Source organism: Acipenser ruthenus, chromosome 22 (assembly GCF_902713425.1).
Source record: "Acipenser ruthenus chromosome 22, fAciRut3.2 maternal haplotype, whole genome shotgun sequence".
Lineage (NCBI taxonomy): Eukaryota > Metazoa > Chordata > Actinopteri > Acipenseriformes > Acipenseridae > Acipenser > Acipenser ruthenus.
Genome location: NC_081210.1, coordinates 30,904,042 through 30,924,588, shown reverse-complemented (window position 1 = coordinate 30,924,588; position 20,547 = coordinate 30,904,042). Strand labels below are relative to the sequence as shown.

At 43.8% G+C, this 20,547-nt stretch overlaps 1 protein-coding gene across 1 annotated transcript in view; it reads left to right on the top strand.

The window, feature by feature from the left end:
- The first annotated feature begins 497 nt into the window (after positions 1-497).
- LOC131699497 (rho GTPase-activating protein 7-like) overlaps positions 498-20,547 on the top strand; it is a 33,800-nt gene continuing 13,750 nt past the window's right edge. The window contains exon 1 of the mRNA XM_058996539.1: positions 498-1,071. Coding sequence (XP_058852522.1) covers positions 957-1,071 — 115 coding nt within the window. The 5' untranslated portion in view covers positions 498-956. The remainder of the gene's footprint in view (positions 1,072-20,547) is intronic.

Sequence of the window (20,547 nt, the reverse complement as noted above, 5' to 3'; positions counted from 1 at the left end):
TCATAAACAAACAAACAAAAACAGAAAAAGGCGCTTGAGAATAAAGTGAGGCTGTTTTTATTTTCAATTCTTTTTTCCAGTACTTTTTGTGTATTTGTTAGTAAAAGATCATAATTAATCAACCAGCATGATAGCTACCAAGCCTTCCACTGCACACAGACATGAAACGGATTCATCCCCATGATAGCTACCAAGCCTTCCACTGCACACAGACATGAAACTGATTCATCCCCATGATAGCTACCAAGCCTTCCACTGCACACAGACATGAAACTGATTCATCCCCATGATAGCTACCAAGCCTTCCACTGCACACAGACATGAAACTGATTCATCCCCATGATAGCTACCAAGCCTTCCACTGCACACAGACTCTTGGTCACTGTCGTGGGTCGCACGGTTCAAATGTTACGTGCCAGAGGGTTTATTTAAGTGATTTGGATTCATAGCTAACAGAGGAACAGCTTCAAAATGGGAAGAAGCTGGTCTGTGCACTAGGGGAAGTGCAGCAATGTTAGCAATGAAGGAACTCGCTCAGTATTCACCCTAACCCATGACTCCAGTTTCTTTTTATTTATTACTCCATCTATGGGAGAAATGAGTGTGTTTATAAAATGTGGCAGCTGAGATGCAAGGCTGTGTTTTGCTCCAAGGCAAGGGGGACCTAGTGGGATGCGATTTCCTTTCCAGCCTGGCCTGACCCCAGCTTTCCTGGAAAAAAAAAAAGAAGAGAAAAAAAGCTTTTTTTTTGCAGTGAGAAGAAGGGTGTTAGCAAATTACACAGAGACTTTTTTTCAAGAAGTGTCAGGCAGGGAAGGCAGTGAGGGAGCTGCTCCACTGCAACGACTCGTGTTGAATTTCTTTTGATTTTCGTTCCAGGCTTTTTGGATATCTCTTAATGGATTAAGTTAAGTGTTGACTTGGGGGATTTGCTGAAAGCGGACCCTGCTGAGGGAATGGCAAACCGGGGGAAATTGCCTCTGAGGAGATCGTTCAGCGAGCACATCAAAGTCTCCACCAACAAGGCTTGGGATCTGTTCTGGAAGAGCGCAAGAGAGAAGCGGCTTTCAGGTCAGGAAACACATCATACAGCTCATTCTCTCTCCCTTTCAGCAGTTAGGTTTTGTGCAACAGAATCCAAGCAGTATATGCCAGCAGTGCAGCCTGGCCACCGGATTGTCTGTGTCTTGTGAATGACGTGTGGTAAAGGCACCCAAACAGCGTGATAGGAGTTTGAAGGGGGGTCACCTCTGTGCAAAAGAAAGAAAGTTAATAAATAAATAGTGAGTAGTGAGTCCATTCATTTTTAAAGTTTTAAAAGCTTGATAGCCAATACTGAAGTTTATTAGCTATGTTATAAAATGTTTTCCAGCCCAGCAAGGCTCCATGCCTTTGACCGATTAAGTGACAAACCTTGTCTACATTATTATCAGTCACTGGGATTTTTTGATGTTCAGTCTTTTCAGAGTTAGCTCTTGGGAGCTTTCCCTCTGCTGTAAATAGTTACCATGGTGATTTTGCACAGACATGTTACAGTTTAACATGCTTTTCCCATGCTTGCACATTGTTATGATTGTGTAATGGTAAACCTCAGAAAACTTTTATAAGGGTTGCGTTGTTCAAACCACAGGACAGTACCTTCTTTGAGCTGGATATTGTGTGTCAGTTCAGAACGGCAATAAACATGGAAATATATCCCAGACCAAAAATAAAGACTTTATCTAGCATGTGGTTTTCATTTACTCATAGCTAGCTATTTTTTGGCTTTAAATCCAGAAATCCAGAAATCAAACCTGTGCACGCAGTGGGAGAGAGACTCCATTATTACAACCAACGCTATTAACTTTATACAGTCCTGTAAAATAATCCTGCCGCTGACTTAAAAGAGTTCCCTGGTCCAATTCTGGTGTTTAACAAGCCCATAAACAAAACCATCATATTGAAGGCTAACCATGCTTCCTCAAATCGGTCATTTCTTTCCCTCATGAATTAGAAAGTTTTGCAGTGCCTCAAGAGCTCTCGTATTGTGCAATGTTTTTTTGCACAAGCTCACCCACCCCCTTTCACAATGACCCTCCCGGGAGTTAGACTGCAGATTTTTATAAAATGAGATTCCGGGGCTCCAGAAAGTGAAACGATTGAGATGGACCCAGCGGGGACCACAGGGGCTACAGGAACATCTGCCGCCCTCCCCCCCTCCCCCTCTCCCCCCTCCCCCTCCCCCTCTCCCTCCTGATTCCCAGCCTGTGGGCGTCATTAGGTGAGATCACTTGCAGCCACAGCTCAGAACTTCTTCCTAATAGCCACAGATGATTCAGATGTAAGCACAAGCAGTCCTAATCAATGCCAAATGCTTTAGCTTAACTGCAGCTCCTTTGCAGTGAGACACTGAAGAAGCCCACAAGTATTTGTAAAATTATAGATAGATAGATAGATAGATAGATAGATAGATAGATAGATAGATAGATAGATATTCATAAGTGCATGTTAATGGTTTAGTTTATTTATTTTTTAAAGGGGGGTTAATGATATTTTTTGGGTGCTTGTGACATGTCCCTGATATGGAAATTGTCTGTTGCAGGGCATGAATTAAAGTGTAATTCCCCTGTAATTACCAGTGGTTCCCGGTCTTTCACAGTAACTTGTGAATATGTTCTTACCATGTAATTACATAGTAACACTGATACAGACCCTCCCATGTGACTGCACCCGTATTCTACCAGTAGTAACAATGTAAGAGCAGGAGCCACTGGTAGTTATCCAGTTATTACCCAGTTATTACACGTCTGTGCCCCTTACTCTGCTTTTGATTATAATGAAGAGCGCATGCCTGTATATAAACAGTCATGATATTTTAGTCATAGTTGTTACTATCCTCCTCAAATGTCACATGGAAGGAAGACATTCGCTTTGTTTTCTTATCAAGGACACTGTCACATTTGTACATACACTGTATACATGGCGATGGTATTTGTCTCCAATGTGTACTTAAATAAACAGAGGATTAGGGGTTACAGTACACACTCATTTCCCATTGCCTGCCATTACCAGCGAAGACTGGAACCAGACGCTCTCTTCAAAGCAATTAGAATCACAGCTCCCAGAAAGAGATCCAATTGAAAGATAATATCTAGCTAGACATGTTGCACAATTCTGTGTTAGGGTCCCCCAGCGCTCTGAGCAATCAATCTGTTGCACAATGTGAGCTCAGCACCACGAGACAGCCTGGAGGCCTCTGCAGTGGTCTGGGCATGTATTATATGTTTTATTAAGTAAGAGCCACTGCACAGGCTAATAGACTCCTGGGGGCCCACAGTGAGTAATAGCTTCTAATGGGGTTAAACACGGCTGTGCCTCTGTTTTTAAAACAGCTGCGTGATTCGAGGGGAATGCAAATGCAAAGGTGACTTTATTAGCCCTGTAACAGGTATTGGAATAGTCAGATACAAGCACTGTTGGACTCCTCACAGTAGTTGCCACAGTGGCTAATCCGAGCCCAGGTTGTCCTCACCTATAATCCAAACCACACTGCTGTCATAATGAAATGCAGCTTGATTGCAGCTGTGCAGAAAACACAGGATCTCATTCTGTGATAAGTGAATAATACCATGCATATTTCAAGACAAGGCGTTGCTAGCATGGTACAGATATAGCTTTGGAACATCTGTGATTTCTTTGGTTAATTCGCTGATGGTTATTGAAACGAGAGTGTGGATCAAGAGTCCACAAACTGGCATCAATCGAAACAACCAGAAATATCACACACTGTACACTAAACCATTCTGACTCAGGGTGCTCCAGCCACCCAACCCTGCGTACAGAACACACTGAGAGCTTCTGAATTCTATTAAGCAAGGACAATGTGTTTCTGCAATCTCCAGGGTTACTCGCTGTTGTGGTTTTGCAATGTCTTGCTGCCCTGTGGTGTTAAAGTACTTTTAAAGAGAGCAAGAACAGTTAATAATAATATAATAATGATACATTTTATTTATAAATGCTTTTCAACAATCTCAAAGTGCTGTACAAGGATACACACAAAAACACATGACAATACATAAAAACCACACGGAACATCAACCAAGCAGCTACAAAATTATACCTTAAAAGCCGTAATAAAAAAAATAAGTCTTTAAAGGAGATTTAAAACTGTCCACTGTTTCCGCTGGCGTTTCCTAATGGTCCTGGCAGCATGGTTTCAAACAACAGCAAGATACAATAGGATTGCGTCCCAGCGAGACAAATGAGCCCATTTCAAATAAATAAATCAATACATAATGGATGACATTTAACATCTTTGTACTTTGTAATGGATCTCCTCCTAGCAGCTGATGAGTTAATAACACTGACATCAGCACAAGACCCGTGCTGATCTCTCCACTACAGAGCTGGCTCTTCAGGTGAACAGTAAGACGTTTGTCTTTGAAGAGCATGGTTTGTGGTTCGCGGTTCATGTCCAGCCCTTGCTTTCCATTCAATTCAATGGGCTGAGATGCCAAGTCATTGCAACATGTAGGTTTTGCAGGTCCAGGTGTAATAAAGTCATGAATCTCTCGGTTTCTGCTGAGCTTCGGGTCACTGGGTGGGCTGCACGCTCATGAAAAGCTTGATGCAATCTCCTCCAAATCCAGGAAGATAAATCTCAGACAGATGTCATGAAGTAAGAATTTGACATCAGGACATAATAGAATCAAGCGCTGATCTCATTTAAATGCAAGATGAACTAAGAACCCACTGATGTAACTAAGGGGGGGTCCATCGCTATTCCCTCACTCAGGGCTGGAAACACAATGTATTTATTTTTTTTCCTTTGATTTTTTTAAACACAGAGTTTAAACAAGCCTGTTGAAAGTGTCCTATTGTGAACAGGCAAACTCTGTCTGATGACAACATGCGGTTATTGAATCTTTGAAATGAGTTTCTAGCGGTTCAATGGGATGGCATGGAAAACAACGTTGCTTCTTTTAACTGTATGCTTTGACTGCAACCTCAAACCCCACGGGTGAGACGCCTCGTGGTGGTTTTGGCAGATGCATCAGCGTGCATTTATGTTATGCTCAGCATGAAACTGCTCGAAATTGGCATTCGACAAGCAATCTGTGACAAAGGTATGAGAAAATTGTGTGCAAGAGCTGTGAAAACATACAGCACTCTAGAGGACCAAAAAGGACAAGCAGAAGAGAAAACTGGAAGTGTTTTCTATAGTGAGATCAGCACAGCCCAAGCAGCGCATCCCGCTGGCATGGCCGTGTGTGTGTGTGTGCGTGTGTGTGTGTGTGTGCGTGTGTGTGTGTGTGTGTGTGCGTGTGTGTGTGTGTGCGTGTGTGTGTGTGTGCGTGTGTGTGTGTGTGTGCGTGTGTGTGTGTGTGTGTGTGTATGTGTGTGTGTGTGTGTGTGTGTGTGTGTGTGTGTACTGTATGTAGGCCAATAGGATGTGTAAACACAACGGAATTGAGTTTGGCTAACATTATGGGCTGAGCTGACTACCTTCTCCTGTCGATTTATGACACTTTGAAGAACGGTCTCAGTTTGCACTCTGACATTCACCTCACTCCAGCAATTCGGGTCCATGATGTCTGCAGTTCATTTTCTGTGTGTTTTTCTGAATTGAAATGGGCGGGGGGGGGGGGGGGAGAGCGGTGGAACCAATTCGAGATACAGTCCTAACACAGGAAGGTAAAGAAGAAACCATTACCAAATGTTCCTCTCTCTCTCTCTCTCTCTCTCTCTCTCTCTCTCTCTCTCTCTCTCTCTCTCTCTCTGTATGTATATATATATATATATATATAAAGGACACATACTGGGGTTCAGTGAAATATCACGTTTGCCCGTGCACATGTGTAATTCTTACATTAGCACGTACAGCTATCAGCGCTCTTTAACATTTCCATTACGGATGGGCACCATGACGACATGTGGAAACACCAGAACAGCAGAAGGTTCCCCCTGGGAGAAATCCATCCAGCCTCCAGTGAATGGAATTGTTTCCAGATCCCGAGGAGCAGACTGAGCTCGGTGCCAAAGCCCTCTTCAGTGATGCGGACGCCAGCACGCGTGTGTGAAGTGCAGGTGGTCGAGGCGACCGGCTGATTAAAGCCCATTTCTAGAAAGTTCCCTTCCAGGAACGGTGGCTGTTGTGAGACCACCATCTGTTTCCTTTCAGGCGAGGAAGACCAGTCTCAGGAGATATACCACATCTGAACTGAGCCGACTCTGAAAGCAGCTACTATCAGAACCTAAAGCACACACACACACACATACAATGTGGGACTGTTCACTTCATTTCTGTACCACCATTGTTTAAATCATTACAATAGACAGGACCCTCCCTTCCAAACCTCTGCAGACAGAAATACATTCAACTGTATTCTTCCTGGTATCTGATCACTTCCTTGTGAAGCAGGTCACATGGTCTGGATTGCAGCTAGACCATTGGATCGACTGATCTACAGCCACAGGAAGTGTTTTTGTACCAGGAAGCAGCTGCAGCAGCAACCTTTAGCATTGTCTTTGAAATATCTGCATATTCCAAATGAAGATATAATGAAGGAACAGGCAGATCTTCAACAGAAGATCATATTGACTATTCATCTGCTTAGCACTGCCTTTAATAAGTCACGCCTCAGCCTAGTAATACAAACCATAGATGGGAAAATCAAACATGGGACAAATTCTGCTCACAGTAAATCCTAGGGAAGCGCAGACTGCTGTGTAATGAGAGTCTTGTTATTTTACCTCTGTATAGTCATATAGACAATAGAGACATCTGGCAAATAAAAAAAATACAGTGTCAGCATGGTGGAAAACAATCGAGGTGAATCAGGAATCCAAACCGTACATTCAGGATGCTCAGCAACGTCCGAACCTCAGCCCTCGAAGAGAGCGAGACCGGCACAAGGGACAGTGAGCGCTGGAGGAAGAGGTTCAGCCTGCCCGAGCACTCAGCCGTATTAGTGATGTTATTGAAGGCGCAGAGTTAATAACCCTCTCCGAAATGAGCGTCCTACAAGCTTGTTTCACAAAGGCAATCTTGAATTTTCAATGTGTTTAATGCCAGCATTAAAATGTTAAACCCGCTAAGCCCTGGTCTTCATGCTCCATTTAGTTCACCTCAGTAGCTGTATAAGCTGTAAGTACAATTTCCCAACTGTGCAATTATTCCTTTTCTTCCAATCTACAATCTCACAGACACCGCTCTCCTGTTCAAAGCCAGTTCTAAGTTGTATCATGTATTTGTTTTATTTGATGCTGCTCCTGTCTGTGATCAGTCTTTCTATAAGCCGAAACGAATGCATTCAGTGTACATTAATTATCGATAATAAGCTGTCCGTTTAATACTGTTGTCAAAGACGAGAGCTTCTTTATGATATACAGCAGAAACAAATTTACAGCCAGCCCTTTTTTAATAAAACACATCCAGAGGTCAAGGTTGTTCGCGACAGTGCTGTAGATTCCCACAGCCGTGTATAACCTATAGATTCATTGCCAAGCTGAGCCCATTACACCAACTGGAGTGGGAGTTTACAATGAAGAATTGGACTGGATTCCGCACACGGACAATGCGCTTTTACACTTATTGCCTGTGTGTCCTAATGGTACGACCGCTGCCTCCTGCATTCAGAAATCTGAAATACATGCATTGTCAAGCACCCAATGAGGTGTCTGTCCTGTATGCAATTAAGCAATACAATGACATAGTGTATATCCTTGTACTATGAGACATACTTGAGCATGTGTGCTAGAGTATGCATAACCATGAAGAATGATCTTCACCTCTAACCCGTACACTATTGGCAGGCAAAGTAATTAGAATCCCAAGAGTTTTGAGGATTGCTTTGACTCTCCCGCGATGTTCTGGAGTTTTGAGGATTGTTTGAACTCTCCCATCATGTTCTGGAGTTTTGAGGATTGTTTGAACTCTCCCATCATGTTCTGGAGTTTTGAGGATTGCTTTGACTCTCCCGTCATGTTCTGGAGTTTTGAGGATTGCTTTGACTCTCCCACAATGTTCTGGAGTTTTGAGGATTGTTTGAACTCTCCCATCATGTTCTGGAGTTTTGAGGATTGTTTGAACTCTCCCATCATGTTCTGGAGTTTTGAGGATTGCTTTGACTCTCCCGCGATGTTCTGGAGTTTTGAGGATTGCTTTGACTCTCCCGCGATGTTCTGGAGTTTTGAGGATTGCTTTGACTCTCCCGTCATGTTCTGGAGTTTTGAGGATTGTTTGAACTCTCCCATCATGTTCTGGAGTTTTGAGGATTGCTTTGACTCTCCCGCGGTGTTCTGGAGTTTTGAGGATTGCTTTGACTCTCCCGCGATGTTCTGGAGTTTTGAGGATTGTTTGAACTCTCCCATCATGTTCTGGAGTTTTGAGGATTGCTTTGACTCTCCCGCGGTGTTCTGGAGTTTTGAGGATTGCTTTGACTCTCCCGCGATGTTCTGGAGTTTTGAGGATTGCTTTGACTCTCCCGTCATGTTCTGGAGTTTTGAGGATTGTTTGAACTCTCCCATCATGTTCTGGAGTTTTGAGGATTGCTTTGACTCTCCCGCGGTGTTCTGGAGTTTTGAGGATTGTTTTGACTCTCCCGCGATGTTCTGGAGTTTTGAGGATTGTTTGGGCTCTCCCGTGATGTTCTGGAGTTTTGAGGATTGCTTTGACTCTCCCGCGGTGTTCTGGAGTTTTGAGGATTGTTTTGACTCTCCCGCGATGTTCTGGAGTTTGGAGGATTGTTTGGGCTCTCCCGCGATGTTCTGGAGTTTTGAGGATTGTTTGGGCTCTCCCGCGATGTTCTGGAGTTTTGAGGATTGCTTTGACTCTCCCGCGATGTTCTGGAGTTTTGAGGATTGTTTGGGCTCTCCCGCGATGTTCTGGAGTTTTGAGGATTGCTTTGACTCTCCTGCGATGTTCTGGAGTTTGGAGGATTGCTTTGACTCTCCTGCGATGTTCTGGAGTTTTGAGGATTGCTTTGACTCTCCCGCGATGTTCTGGAGTTTTGAGGATTGTTTGGGCTCTCCCGCGATGTTCTGGAGTTTTGAGGATTGCTTTGACTCTCCTGCGATGTTCTGGAGTTTGGAGGATTGCTTTGACTCTCCTGCGATGTTCTGGAGTTTTGAGGATTGCTTGTGCATTTGGTTGCCAAGCCACTGAATCAGTTAATACTGTACTGTGCGTCAATGTCCTAAAAACAGAACAAAATTAAGGAACTGCCACCAACAAGTTACACAAAGACAGCTGAAAACTTTGCATGAAAGAGAAGTGAAACAAGATGAGAATATAATGGTACCAAAGCCAGTCAGACACATGCAGAAGTAATAAAGCCACCTACGTACCTCCCCTCGCTCTCTATGCTGTGGTTTGGCTTAGTTTAGTTTAGTTTATTCACTGTGTGCCCCAGGCAGGGCCAGCACAGGTACCTCTGAATAGCGCAGCACTAATACACAGAGAGACCAATTCCAATGATAACTAGATTGTGATAATCTTGGTGAATAGACAGTACTAAAGCAGAACCATCCCATACACAGACCCTGGAAAGGTACATTTCTATGAATCAATAAAGTTGCAAATGGCCCCCCAAGCATATTTGTGGTAAGAAAAAAAAAAGAAAAGACATGTGTAGTTTTATTTGATGGTCATGCTTTATCCTACTTTGGCTGTATGCAGTTAAAATGTTGAGACGTTCACAATGATAAATCGGCAGACATGCAGCGTTGGTTGGATCTAAGTGTTTTGGGGGATTTTATAGGATCTCGATAAGGGTTTCTCAAGCAGCTATCAATTTTGTTGTGACACGGTTTGCCTCAGTATGCGGGTTTCGTAAATTGAAAGGGACGGCTTCAAAAGCTGGTGAGTGATAGGACAATAAATCATGAGCAGCACTCTGCAAGACAGACACAGACAAACACAGACAGCAAGACGGGGGGAATACACTTTGATGTGGCCGTGGTTCAAACAGCGCTGCAAGTGAGTTCACAATAAACCAACAGCACCCAGAAAATCCACTTGCATGACTTGAGGAACTAGATCACCCGTTGTTAACCAAAGCTTATTATTATACCAGGACACGCCCACCACAAAGCTTACAGCAGGTGTGCTAGACAGCATCATTATATCAGGACACGCCCACCACAAAGCTTACAGCAGGTGTGCTAGACAGCATCATTATATCAGGACACGCCCACCACAAAGCTTACAGCAGGTGTGCTAGACAGCATCATTATATCAGGACACGCCCACCACAAAGCTTACAGCAGGTGTGCTAGACAGCATCATTATATCAGGACACGCCCACCACAAAGCTTACAGCAGGTGTGCTAGACAGCATCATTATATCAGGACACGCCCACCACAAAGCTTACAGCAGGTGTGCTAGACAGCATCATTATATCAGGACACGCCCACCACAAAGCTTACAGCAGGTGTGCTAGACAGCATCATTATATCAGGACACGCCCACCACAAAGCTCACAGCAGGTGTGCTAGACAGCATCATTATAACAGGACACGCCCACCACAAAGCTCACAGCAGGTGTGCTAGACAGCATCATTATAACAGGACACACCCACCACAAAGCTTACAGCATGGCATGGCGCACTGAGGAATAAGCACGTACGCCTGTGATCATCACTTCATAAAAACAATGTTCTTGATTACTTAGTACTTTGTTTTTTTTTATTATATATTATTTTCAATGCAGATTGTTTACGTTATTTTGACAAAAGGTATTTAGAGTGCGTCGCACTACCTGAAAACCGGGACTTTTCAAAGATTCAGACCTTCGATGGAAAGCGGGGACTGTCCCGGCTGGTCACCCTACCCGAAATAGAAAGCAGAGAGGCCAGTGGACTGGTTCATCTTTCCATGCAATCGTGTAAACTCCAGCGTGGGGAACAACATTGTATTGAAGGGTTTATGCTATTACAAGGTCATCTACAACATATACTTCACAGTCTGCCTGTTGTCAGTAATCATAGGCACTTTTAGCCTAACCTTCATCCGTTTGCATTCCAGAGAAAGGTCCACAGGATTTATGACCTCCCTTGGATGATATGCTGCTTGGAAGCAGGCACAGCTTAATAACAGGACTGTTTACACTTCCAGGGGAAGAAACGAATGAGAGAGCCAGAGAAAGAAGCAAGCCTCTGGGCAGTGTGTGCCTGGCTTGTGTCAGCTGTAGCAAGCCCCAAACTCTGTTTAGAAAGAGTTAGCAATCACAACGGTTTGTCTTTGAATTTGGAACTAAAGCATGCTTTTTTTAATTTATTTTGTAGCTCATTATTTTCGTGAAAAAAATAAAATGTATGGAAGCGATGAAATCTCCTCAGAGATGGAGGAGCCCGGCAGGCAGTGGGACTGCTGGCTTTAACAGCTGACACACTGTGTACACTGTCCTAGAGTAAGCCAGCGGAAGGGTTCAGTACCTGTGCAGAACTCATGTGCAAATGTGTGCAGAGAGTATTCAGAGATGCACTGCTGTTACAGTGGTTGAGATGATGCTAGAGGCTCTTTAAGCAGTACGGTGGTTCAGACGATCGCTTGTGTTGTTTGTGTGGTCCCTGGTTCACGTCCAGCCTCCGTCCCCCTGTTATAAACAAAACGTCACATTGACTCTGCAGGAAGAACAACATATCTTTGAGCTGAGGTTGTCTTCCATGATAACTTGTGTAAGGTGATTTTTTTTTGTTCCCGTTGCCACATATTAGATTCTTAGCTATCCATACAGCAATCCTCCACTATTACCTGCTTTCCTGTGCTGTATGCCGGGTGCAATGCTGTTACATTGAGCACCAGAAATAACCCTGTCTTCGGTTTGTATTCTCTCAAGGGTAAATATACTGCCTGGAATAACTAATAGGTCAAAGTTGACTTGCCCTCAATTATTTTTTTCGTTCCGGCTAACGCAACCTAGGAAACTATCATTTGTCACTGACAGGAGAGATGGTGGTCTGGGACCCAATGAACTGCCTTTGAGCATGCCATGCACATGTATAGGAGGGGAGGGGAGCCATCTGTATGTAATGCACATGTGGCACAAGGGCTGATATTGTCATTGCATTCAGCTCCTCCGCAGTATCTTGTAATACAGTTTTATTACTTCTTCAGGGAGCAGTGTTTGAAAGAGCCATTGCACGAAATGACTTTCCCCTCCCACACACCAGCGGATTTCATCATCCACCCCATCATCTCACACACACTGCTCTGCCTTCACTACTCATATTCCAAACCCATTGAAATGTACTGGCTTCAGGAGAGGAGATGCATTCGGCTGCATCTGTTTGGCGAGAAACTATCTGACAGCGTCATACCAGCACAGGAACAAAAGAACGTTGTAATTAAAAATGCAATTCCCAGGTCCAGCGTCTCAACAGTGACGCCCCGGTGAGAGCCCGGTGCTTTTGTTTCATTCTTCTTGAGATCGTTAAGTACTTCACTGGGAAGCGATACTATTATTACAAGCGATTTGTCTTACTGGATTGATGAACCTTTTCTGTCGAATTATTTCTGGGTAATTTCACTCAGTGAGAGCCGTCTCCAGAGCTTTATTTTTTTGTTTTGTTTTTTTTCTTCCAGTCTGCTCTCTTTTGTGTAGATAATGGAACCTGCCTTAATGTCATCACATTTTCCCCAAGAACTGTAATAGGTTACATAACAGTTAATATGTAAAACCAAATTAATTTCATTGTTCGCTTAATTTGCTTTGATATAAAAAAAAAAACTTATTATAGAGGTTGAAATATAGCAAGCCTTTAAAACTCTGCACAGCTCTTGCAGAGTCTGAAAATAATTCTCCACTGACTCGATTCAGCTTTTCTTAAGTACCTAATTGTACCACTAGGTGTCAGACTGGCAGTTTTAAACAGACTGTCAAGAGGTATTTGGGAGGGGAGCTCAACATCAAAGGTGCTGTACGTGCTGTTCAAGCAAAGCACTGTACCCTTTAAAATGAGAAGTGTAGTCCGCGCCTACAGGACGTGCAGCAAGACAGGCCACAAGACTGGACCAGGCTTTCATTTTACAGTATCATGTTTTGAAATGCTACAGTGCGTTGCTGGTTCCAGACAGTAAGACCCAGATGCTGAAGTGCTTGCTGTGGTGTGCTGTGGGGGTTTAGGACTGCTCTTTAGGGCTGCATTGATAGAGTACAGTGCTCCCTGTCCTTTGTAAAGGAGAGCAGGTTAGAATGCGCTATGGTTCTGGTTCCCGTCTGTCCCATCATGCTGTAATGTATATTCTCGATCTCGCTGTCTATTCTCTATATATCTGTCTGTTCTCTAGCTATCTTATTCTCTATCTCTCTGTCTATTCTCTATCTATCTGTCTATCCTCTGTCTCTCTGTCTATCCTCTGTCTCTCTGTCTATCCTCTGTCTCTCTGTATATTCTCTATCTCTCTGTCTATTCTCTATTTCTCTGTCTATTCTCTATCTATCTCTGTGCCTCTGTTGTCTGTGTCATCCACACAGTCATGCTGTTTCTGTTCTCAATGAGAAAGCTTTCCCATCTGCTAGACAGCATGATATTTACACACTGTTCCACCCCCTGGGAAGTTTACAAACAAGCTCTGAGAAAGAGGAATGCTCAGACTGTCCCAGAGGACTCGATACTGCGCAGCAATACACTCCTGGTATAAAACATAAGTAATGAAGAACCTTATCATTGAGTCTGTGCAGATCTCTGGGATCATCTTTCATATGACAGAGACACAGACATATACATTTACTTGTTTTATGTCATTTTCAGAAACAAAGGCTTTAAAACTCGTTCATCCTCTGCTGTGGTTCTTTTTCAATTCCAGAAACGTTCACTCTTTTATCTTTTAGTAGCATGCAGGATTTTATCCTCTAATAAAATAAAGATCAGTTAGGGAATACTACCGTATGTGGTACTGCAGAAGTTATCTTGTGAAAACACTGCTGTTCCCCTGGAAGCTCTCTGGCACACTCTCCTGGAAAATGAAAGAATTGGATTTACACCTGAAGCAGAAGCACATCGCGGGTAGAGTTTGATTTGACACGTGCTCTGACACGGGCTAATCGCTACAGGAACCACAGTCTATCTCTAGGTCGATTATGCAGTGGGAGTGCTACAGAAACTCTGGTCACAGTAACCTGTGTTACTGCAGATCAGCCCATACAAGCATGAGAAATATTTCAGAGCATTTTCAGTTTCACTTTTATTTGTTGAACCAGGATAGAACCCTTGAGCTATGCTGTACATCTCATTTACAAGGAGGTCCTGGCAAGAAACACCATGTTATAAAATCAATAGCAAAAACAAAAAAGAAATGAATCATTGGAAGGGTTGGCTGACCCCCCTACACATGAAAGAATGAGGGGTTTCCATGGCAATACAGTGATTCAAGTTCTTTTGTTTAGTTAGCATCCTCGCATGGGAATGTATGAGTAAAACCTGGGCATGCACTCGGAGCAGCACATGAATCCCTGCAGCGCTGGATCCACTGAAGTGTTCGCCTCTGCTGTCTAGGACGAGAGCCAGGCATAGTACTGACTATCTGAGACTTCATGAGAGAGAGAGAGACTGGATCATATGGAAATCTGACAAGTCGTAAATTGCTCAGCATTACACTTCAAAGCTGAGTTATGGATTAGCTATGTAAGAGGTGTCATTTTCCAGAGTACTACTCATCTTTACCATTCATGTTTAATTAGGGTTACAATGAGGTCCTGGACAGCATAGATAATACTCTCCATTACTAACTTGTGATACAAGTGACACGCCCTTGAAGGATGAATGTTTTGTGAAGGCTTGCACAGAATGCCCCCGTGAGGGCCAGCACGGGACCCCCCCTCTCATTAGCTGCGGGGAGTAGACAGGATGGGAGCACTGGGGCAAAGCGCTGGGACTGGGATGCAGCTGATTAGGAGGGGTGTCAGCTTTCCTCGGGTGACACTGCCTATAAAAGGCAATTCCACAGCTGGTATACGTGGAGCTTCCTGAACTCCATGTTAGGTCTTCCTCTGACCACTGTAACTGACCGGAGACGAATCAACAGACTGGTCACTGTGGTAATATAACCCCCACGTGGATTGCACTCACACACACACACACACACAGAGATACACACACACACACACACACACACACACTCACACACACACACACAGACACACACACACACACAGATACACACACTCACACACACACACACACACACACAGAGACACACACACACACACACACACACACACACACAGAGACACACACACACACAGATACACACACTCACATACACACACACACACACACAGAGACACACACACACACAGAGACACACACACACACACAGACACACACACACACAGATACACACACTCACACACACACACACACAGAGACACACACACACACAGACACACACACACACAGAGACACACACACACACACGCACACATTCCACTGTGCCTCTGCAGTCTGACCCATTCCTCCACACTGAATCACACAGCGTGGTTGGATATCTTGAACTGTTCCCTTTGTTGATTTGTACTCTCTGGGACTCTCATACTCAAGTCTTCAATAACAGCAGGTTCAGAGCTTTGCGATGTTGAGAACAAACACAGTTCACTTGGTAGAGTAACAGGGGTGGATCAGGGCAGCTTGTTATTTTTTGCCAAATTTGGAAGCACTAAGCCGAGTCTACGGCTGCTGTGTGCTACAGACAACCAAACAATCTGTTCTGCTCATTAACTGTGTATCTTATTATCAGACTCAATAGATTATTCCACATCAGAAACAAAGGAGGTCTTTCTCGGTTAGTCACTCATTTCAAAATAAAGCAAAGAAACAGTAACATAATGTTCTGAGTCCGTTAGCTTGTCTTTGCTAAAATGAGGAAGAAAAAAGAAGCCATATGTAACGACTCCCACCTCTCCTGCACATACAGACTGTAATACCTCTTCACCACCTCGCTGAGGCTCCGCGGGAGCAGGGGACAGATGCTACACGCCTCATTGCAATACAAATGAAGGGAGCGGGATGCCACTCACAAACTCAGCGCCTCTGGCAAACTGGACACAAATGGACCAAGTATCAAATTCCGACAGGTGACTAACAGAGGAGGAGAAGGTGTATAATGATCACTGGCACGCGCTTCTATGAACGCTAGCCAGCAATGCCTCCGAATCCAGGTTGTTTAAACACAGCACAATGCAGGTGATGGGACATTCAGAGGGTTCTGACACGTGCGGATGCACACTGGGCATATTGATTCAGAATGCATGTTGTGATTTTGAACTGAGCAAGCGCTGGCCAGTCCGTGGGAAGGGTAAGCAAACCAGGAGATACCTGTTTCAGCACAAAGCTGCGTTTCAAATACAAGCACATGTCAGTGTCTCTGTGCTTCATCTTCACCAGCGCACGGTGATTGGGGTGGTCAGGGGCGCGTACCCTGCAGCCTGCAGCAGTGCTATCTTACACTGCACGCCACAGAGCTGCTGCGTCAGACACAGAGATTGAATTGAGACAACCACTACCGCCCAGGACAGAGGAAGGTCAGCAGGCTCTGAGGAGACAGATGGTGACAAGCTCCAGAGCTTCCAGTCCCTCATAAGCAGTAAATTAAATTTACAGATTAAGCTAAATACTCAGTTACAGATTGCAGGTACTGATAATTAGCATTAGCAAACCAAAAATGTTTAGTGGTCTGAAGGTCGGGGAAGTGGATGACAGCAAAGGGCAGGTGTTTGAAAGTGTGGGGAGGGGGTGGGGGGGTTCAGCGGCTTCTCAATCCCTTAAAGCACCCCAGTCCTTATTGCTGTGCATCCTCAGCCTGTCTTCCTCTGCAGCGCTGTAGGATCTGAACGGAGCCAGCGTGTTCATGCAGCGCTTTGTGACAGGCACCTGGTGGGAAGGATTGGGCTGGTCTTCTGCCCAGGAACTGGAGGCTGTTGTGTGTGTGTGTGTGTGTGTGTGTGTGTGTGTGTGTGTACTGTATGTACCCAATGTGACATGCCTCTCAGTGGACAGACCGTGCTAAAAGGATTTGCAGTTGTTGTCTGCGTTCCCCTGGCTCAGCGTCTGGCATGCCATTCAAATGTGATTTTCAAATGGAAATCAAATTATTTCATGAAGGGTCGGTGTGACCTTGAACTATGAAAGCAGAGCAGCTGTGCAGCATCGATGCCCAGCACGCTCTTAGAATGACCCGTTTGGAAAGAGCTCCGCAATTAGCTAATGCAGTGCTCATGAGCTAGCTGTATTTGTCTGTTTCCTGGACCTTTCAAAACCATCCCAGCACGTCATCGTCAATTTGCACAAAGCCTCACTCTGTAGACACACGAGGCTTCAATTGCATTTAGTGTATTTGCTTTTTTTAACCAGTTCTAAAAAAAAAAACTGAATCCAGGTCGTGAGATTAAATTACCTGCTGTAATTTGCCATTTGTTCCTATATTGGATTTTATCATGCATGTAGACTACATAAGTAGTCCAAACTACTTGACTGCTTCATTGATATGAGTCTCTGAATTCTAGGCTCCACAGCTGGTTTTAAACCTGGGCGTGAGCCTTCATTGATTCTGATTTAGCAAGCGCCTCTAGAGTAGAGAGCATTATCCCAAATCAGCTGGGGATACAGCTACAGATTCATACAATGCCAGGCACGGGGGTACAAGAGCATTATGCTAATTGTATTGGTTCCAGCAGCAGGGTGAATGTAAACAGGCACCAAGGACAGCCTGTCTTACCCATGAGAGATGTGTGAATGATACAGAGCCTTTCCTCTCCCGGAACACAAACCCACCTGATCTCTCTGACGTTAGCAGCTTGATTGTGCTGGGCTCCTGGGCTGCCAAATGCCTGTTCATATTCCACACACTCACTATCACAAAGCATGCACTACATAGATACAGAGCCTGTTATACTGACATAAATACATACATCTTATTTTAAAGCTAAAAGCAATGACTGCAATCATCCTGATTGTCCGAGCACACAGGGTGATGATGTCATACCTCCCTTCAAAAGCAAGCCTTTCCTTGTTTTCAGGCCCAACGCTTTGCTGGAGTTTTCCAATAGGATTCTGCAGTGAGGTCCCTGTGTCTGCTTGGAGACGGGAGAACAGAAAACAATAGATACAGCATATTGACTATATATATATATATATATATATATGAGGGATATGTGTGAGAAATATAATGCAATGCAACGGCTGTTTTCACCTGATAACCGGTGCAGTGTTGTTATGTGAGTGGCAGTGCTTTCACCATCTGGATCTGCAGGCTTGACTCTGTAGAATTTTCATGGCATTGTCAGACTCCTAATATAACTCTGATTAAAAGTGACTCATCACACCCTAGCAATCTTTCCATCATCCTCTGCTAATGTATCCTCCTGTGCTGCTGTGTCTATGCCAGGCAGGAATCTCCCTCGTTTCTTTAGATAGCGTCTAGACAGCAGAGGTTTCTTAAAGCAGAGTGGATGCATCACAGAGCCTGGGTTTCCCCTGGGGGTTTAGAGACTAATAATTGCAGCCACTTATAATGATTGTAAACATCATATAAAGTTGAGACAGTAAAGGAAATATCTAATTTATTGGGGCACTGCAAAGGGTGAAGCAGGAGTCTCTGATAGTCGGCTACCGCAGCTACTGTACGTTTCCTGTCCTCGCTCACCCTCGAATCCTATGCATCTGCACTAAACGGTTAACAGAGAATGCCTTTGATACCCTTGAAGGCAGCGATGTTGTTAAAAGATAATGACTGTCATTATGCAGCTGATGAAGCGCGTGGCACACTCGGGAGAGGAAGAGAGGAATGCATGCAGTATAAACACTCAGAGCTCTGCACCAGAATCGGAAATACCAAGCCAGAGCCTCAATGGCTGGCTTTAGATGAGTACCCTGGAGAGCTGTGCACAAGAGCACACTGTACACAGGGCTTTGCAGGTTCAGTCCAGAGAAAGGACTGCTCACATTCTAAACTATTTAACAGACTCCAGCACATCAGGAGTGCATGATTCTAAATGATGTCAGCTGCCATCAGGGGCACCAAGCATGAACCCATGAATCCATACAGTGAACATGAATCCATGAATTCATACAGTGAACATGAATCCATACAGTGAACATGAATCCATGAATCCATACAGTGAACATGAATCCATGAATCCATACAGTGAACATGAATCCATGAATTCATACAGTGAACATGAATCCATACAGTGAACATGAATCCATGAATTCATACAGTGAACATGAATCCATGAATTCATACAGTGAACATGAATCCATGAATCCATAGAGTGAACATGAATCCATACAGTGAACATGAATCCATACAGTGAACATGAATCCATGAATTCATACAGTGAACATGAATCCATGAATTCATACAGTGAACATGAATCCATGAATCCATAGAGTGAACATGAATCCATACAGTGAACATGAATCCATGAATTCATACAGTGAACATGAATACATGAATCCATAGAGTGAACATGAATCCATACAGTGAACATGAATCCATGAATTCATACAGTGAACATGAATCCATACAGTGAACATGAATCCATGAATCCATACAGTGAACATGAATCCATGAATCCATACAGTGAACATGAATCCATGAATTCATACAGTGAACATGAATCCATACAGTGAACATGAATCCATGAATTCATACAGTGAACATGAATCCATGAATTCATACAGTGAACATGAATCCATGAATCCATAGAGTGAACATGAATCCATACAGTGAACATGAATCCATACAGTGAACATGAATCCATGAATTCATACAGTGAACATGAATCCATGAATTCATACAGTGAACATGAATCCATGAATCCATAGAGTGAACATGAATCCATACAGTGAACATGAATCCATGAATTCATACAGTGAACATGAATACATGAATCCATAGAGTGAACATGAATCCATACAGTGAACATGAATCCATGAATTCATACAGTGAACATGAATCCATACAGTGAACATGAATCCATGAATTCATACAGTGAAGATGTTCATAATGTTTCCACAAGGCCTTTCATGCATCAATATTTTTTTTTAAATATTAATTTTGGAATAATGTTGCATGAACACGGCTTTTCTCGACACAGATCCATTTTAAGTTAGACAGTAAAATGTCCCTCTTTTCTCCTGGCCAAATAAAAGCCACGTTAAGAAAGGCAACGACAGATCGTCAGAATGCTTCCTTGATTAATAAAGTAGAGTCTGAAAACAGCCGGCTTCACTCTTCTTTCAGCACCAAGAGGCACGTCGACTGAAGTAACGCTTGGAGAGAAAACCAAGTCAGAACAGCCCTCCTTGCCCTGAGGAAATTGTAATTAAACAAGCCGATGTATGGGTTCCACTGGGTGACATCATTCCTGGCTGTACGGACAATGCAAAGGGGTGCAGAGTGGCTGTGGTGCAGGCCTCACTGCAGGAGGACCAGATTAAACAGAGATCAGCAGTGCATTAATATGTGTCTGTCCAAAAGACAGCGGATTCATACTGCATTCACAACACATCAGTGAACAGCCATCTAGCATGTTTCTAACATTTTATTATATAAAATTAAAACT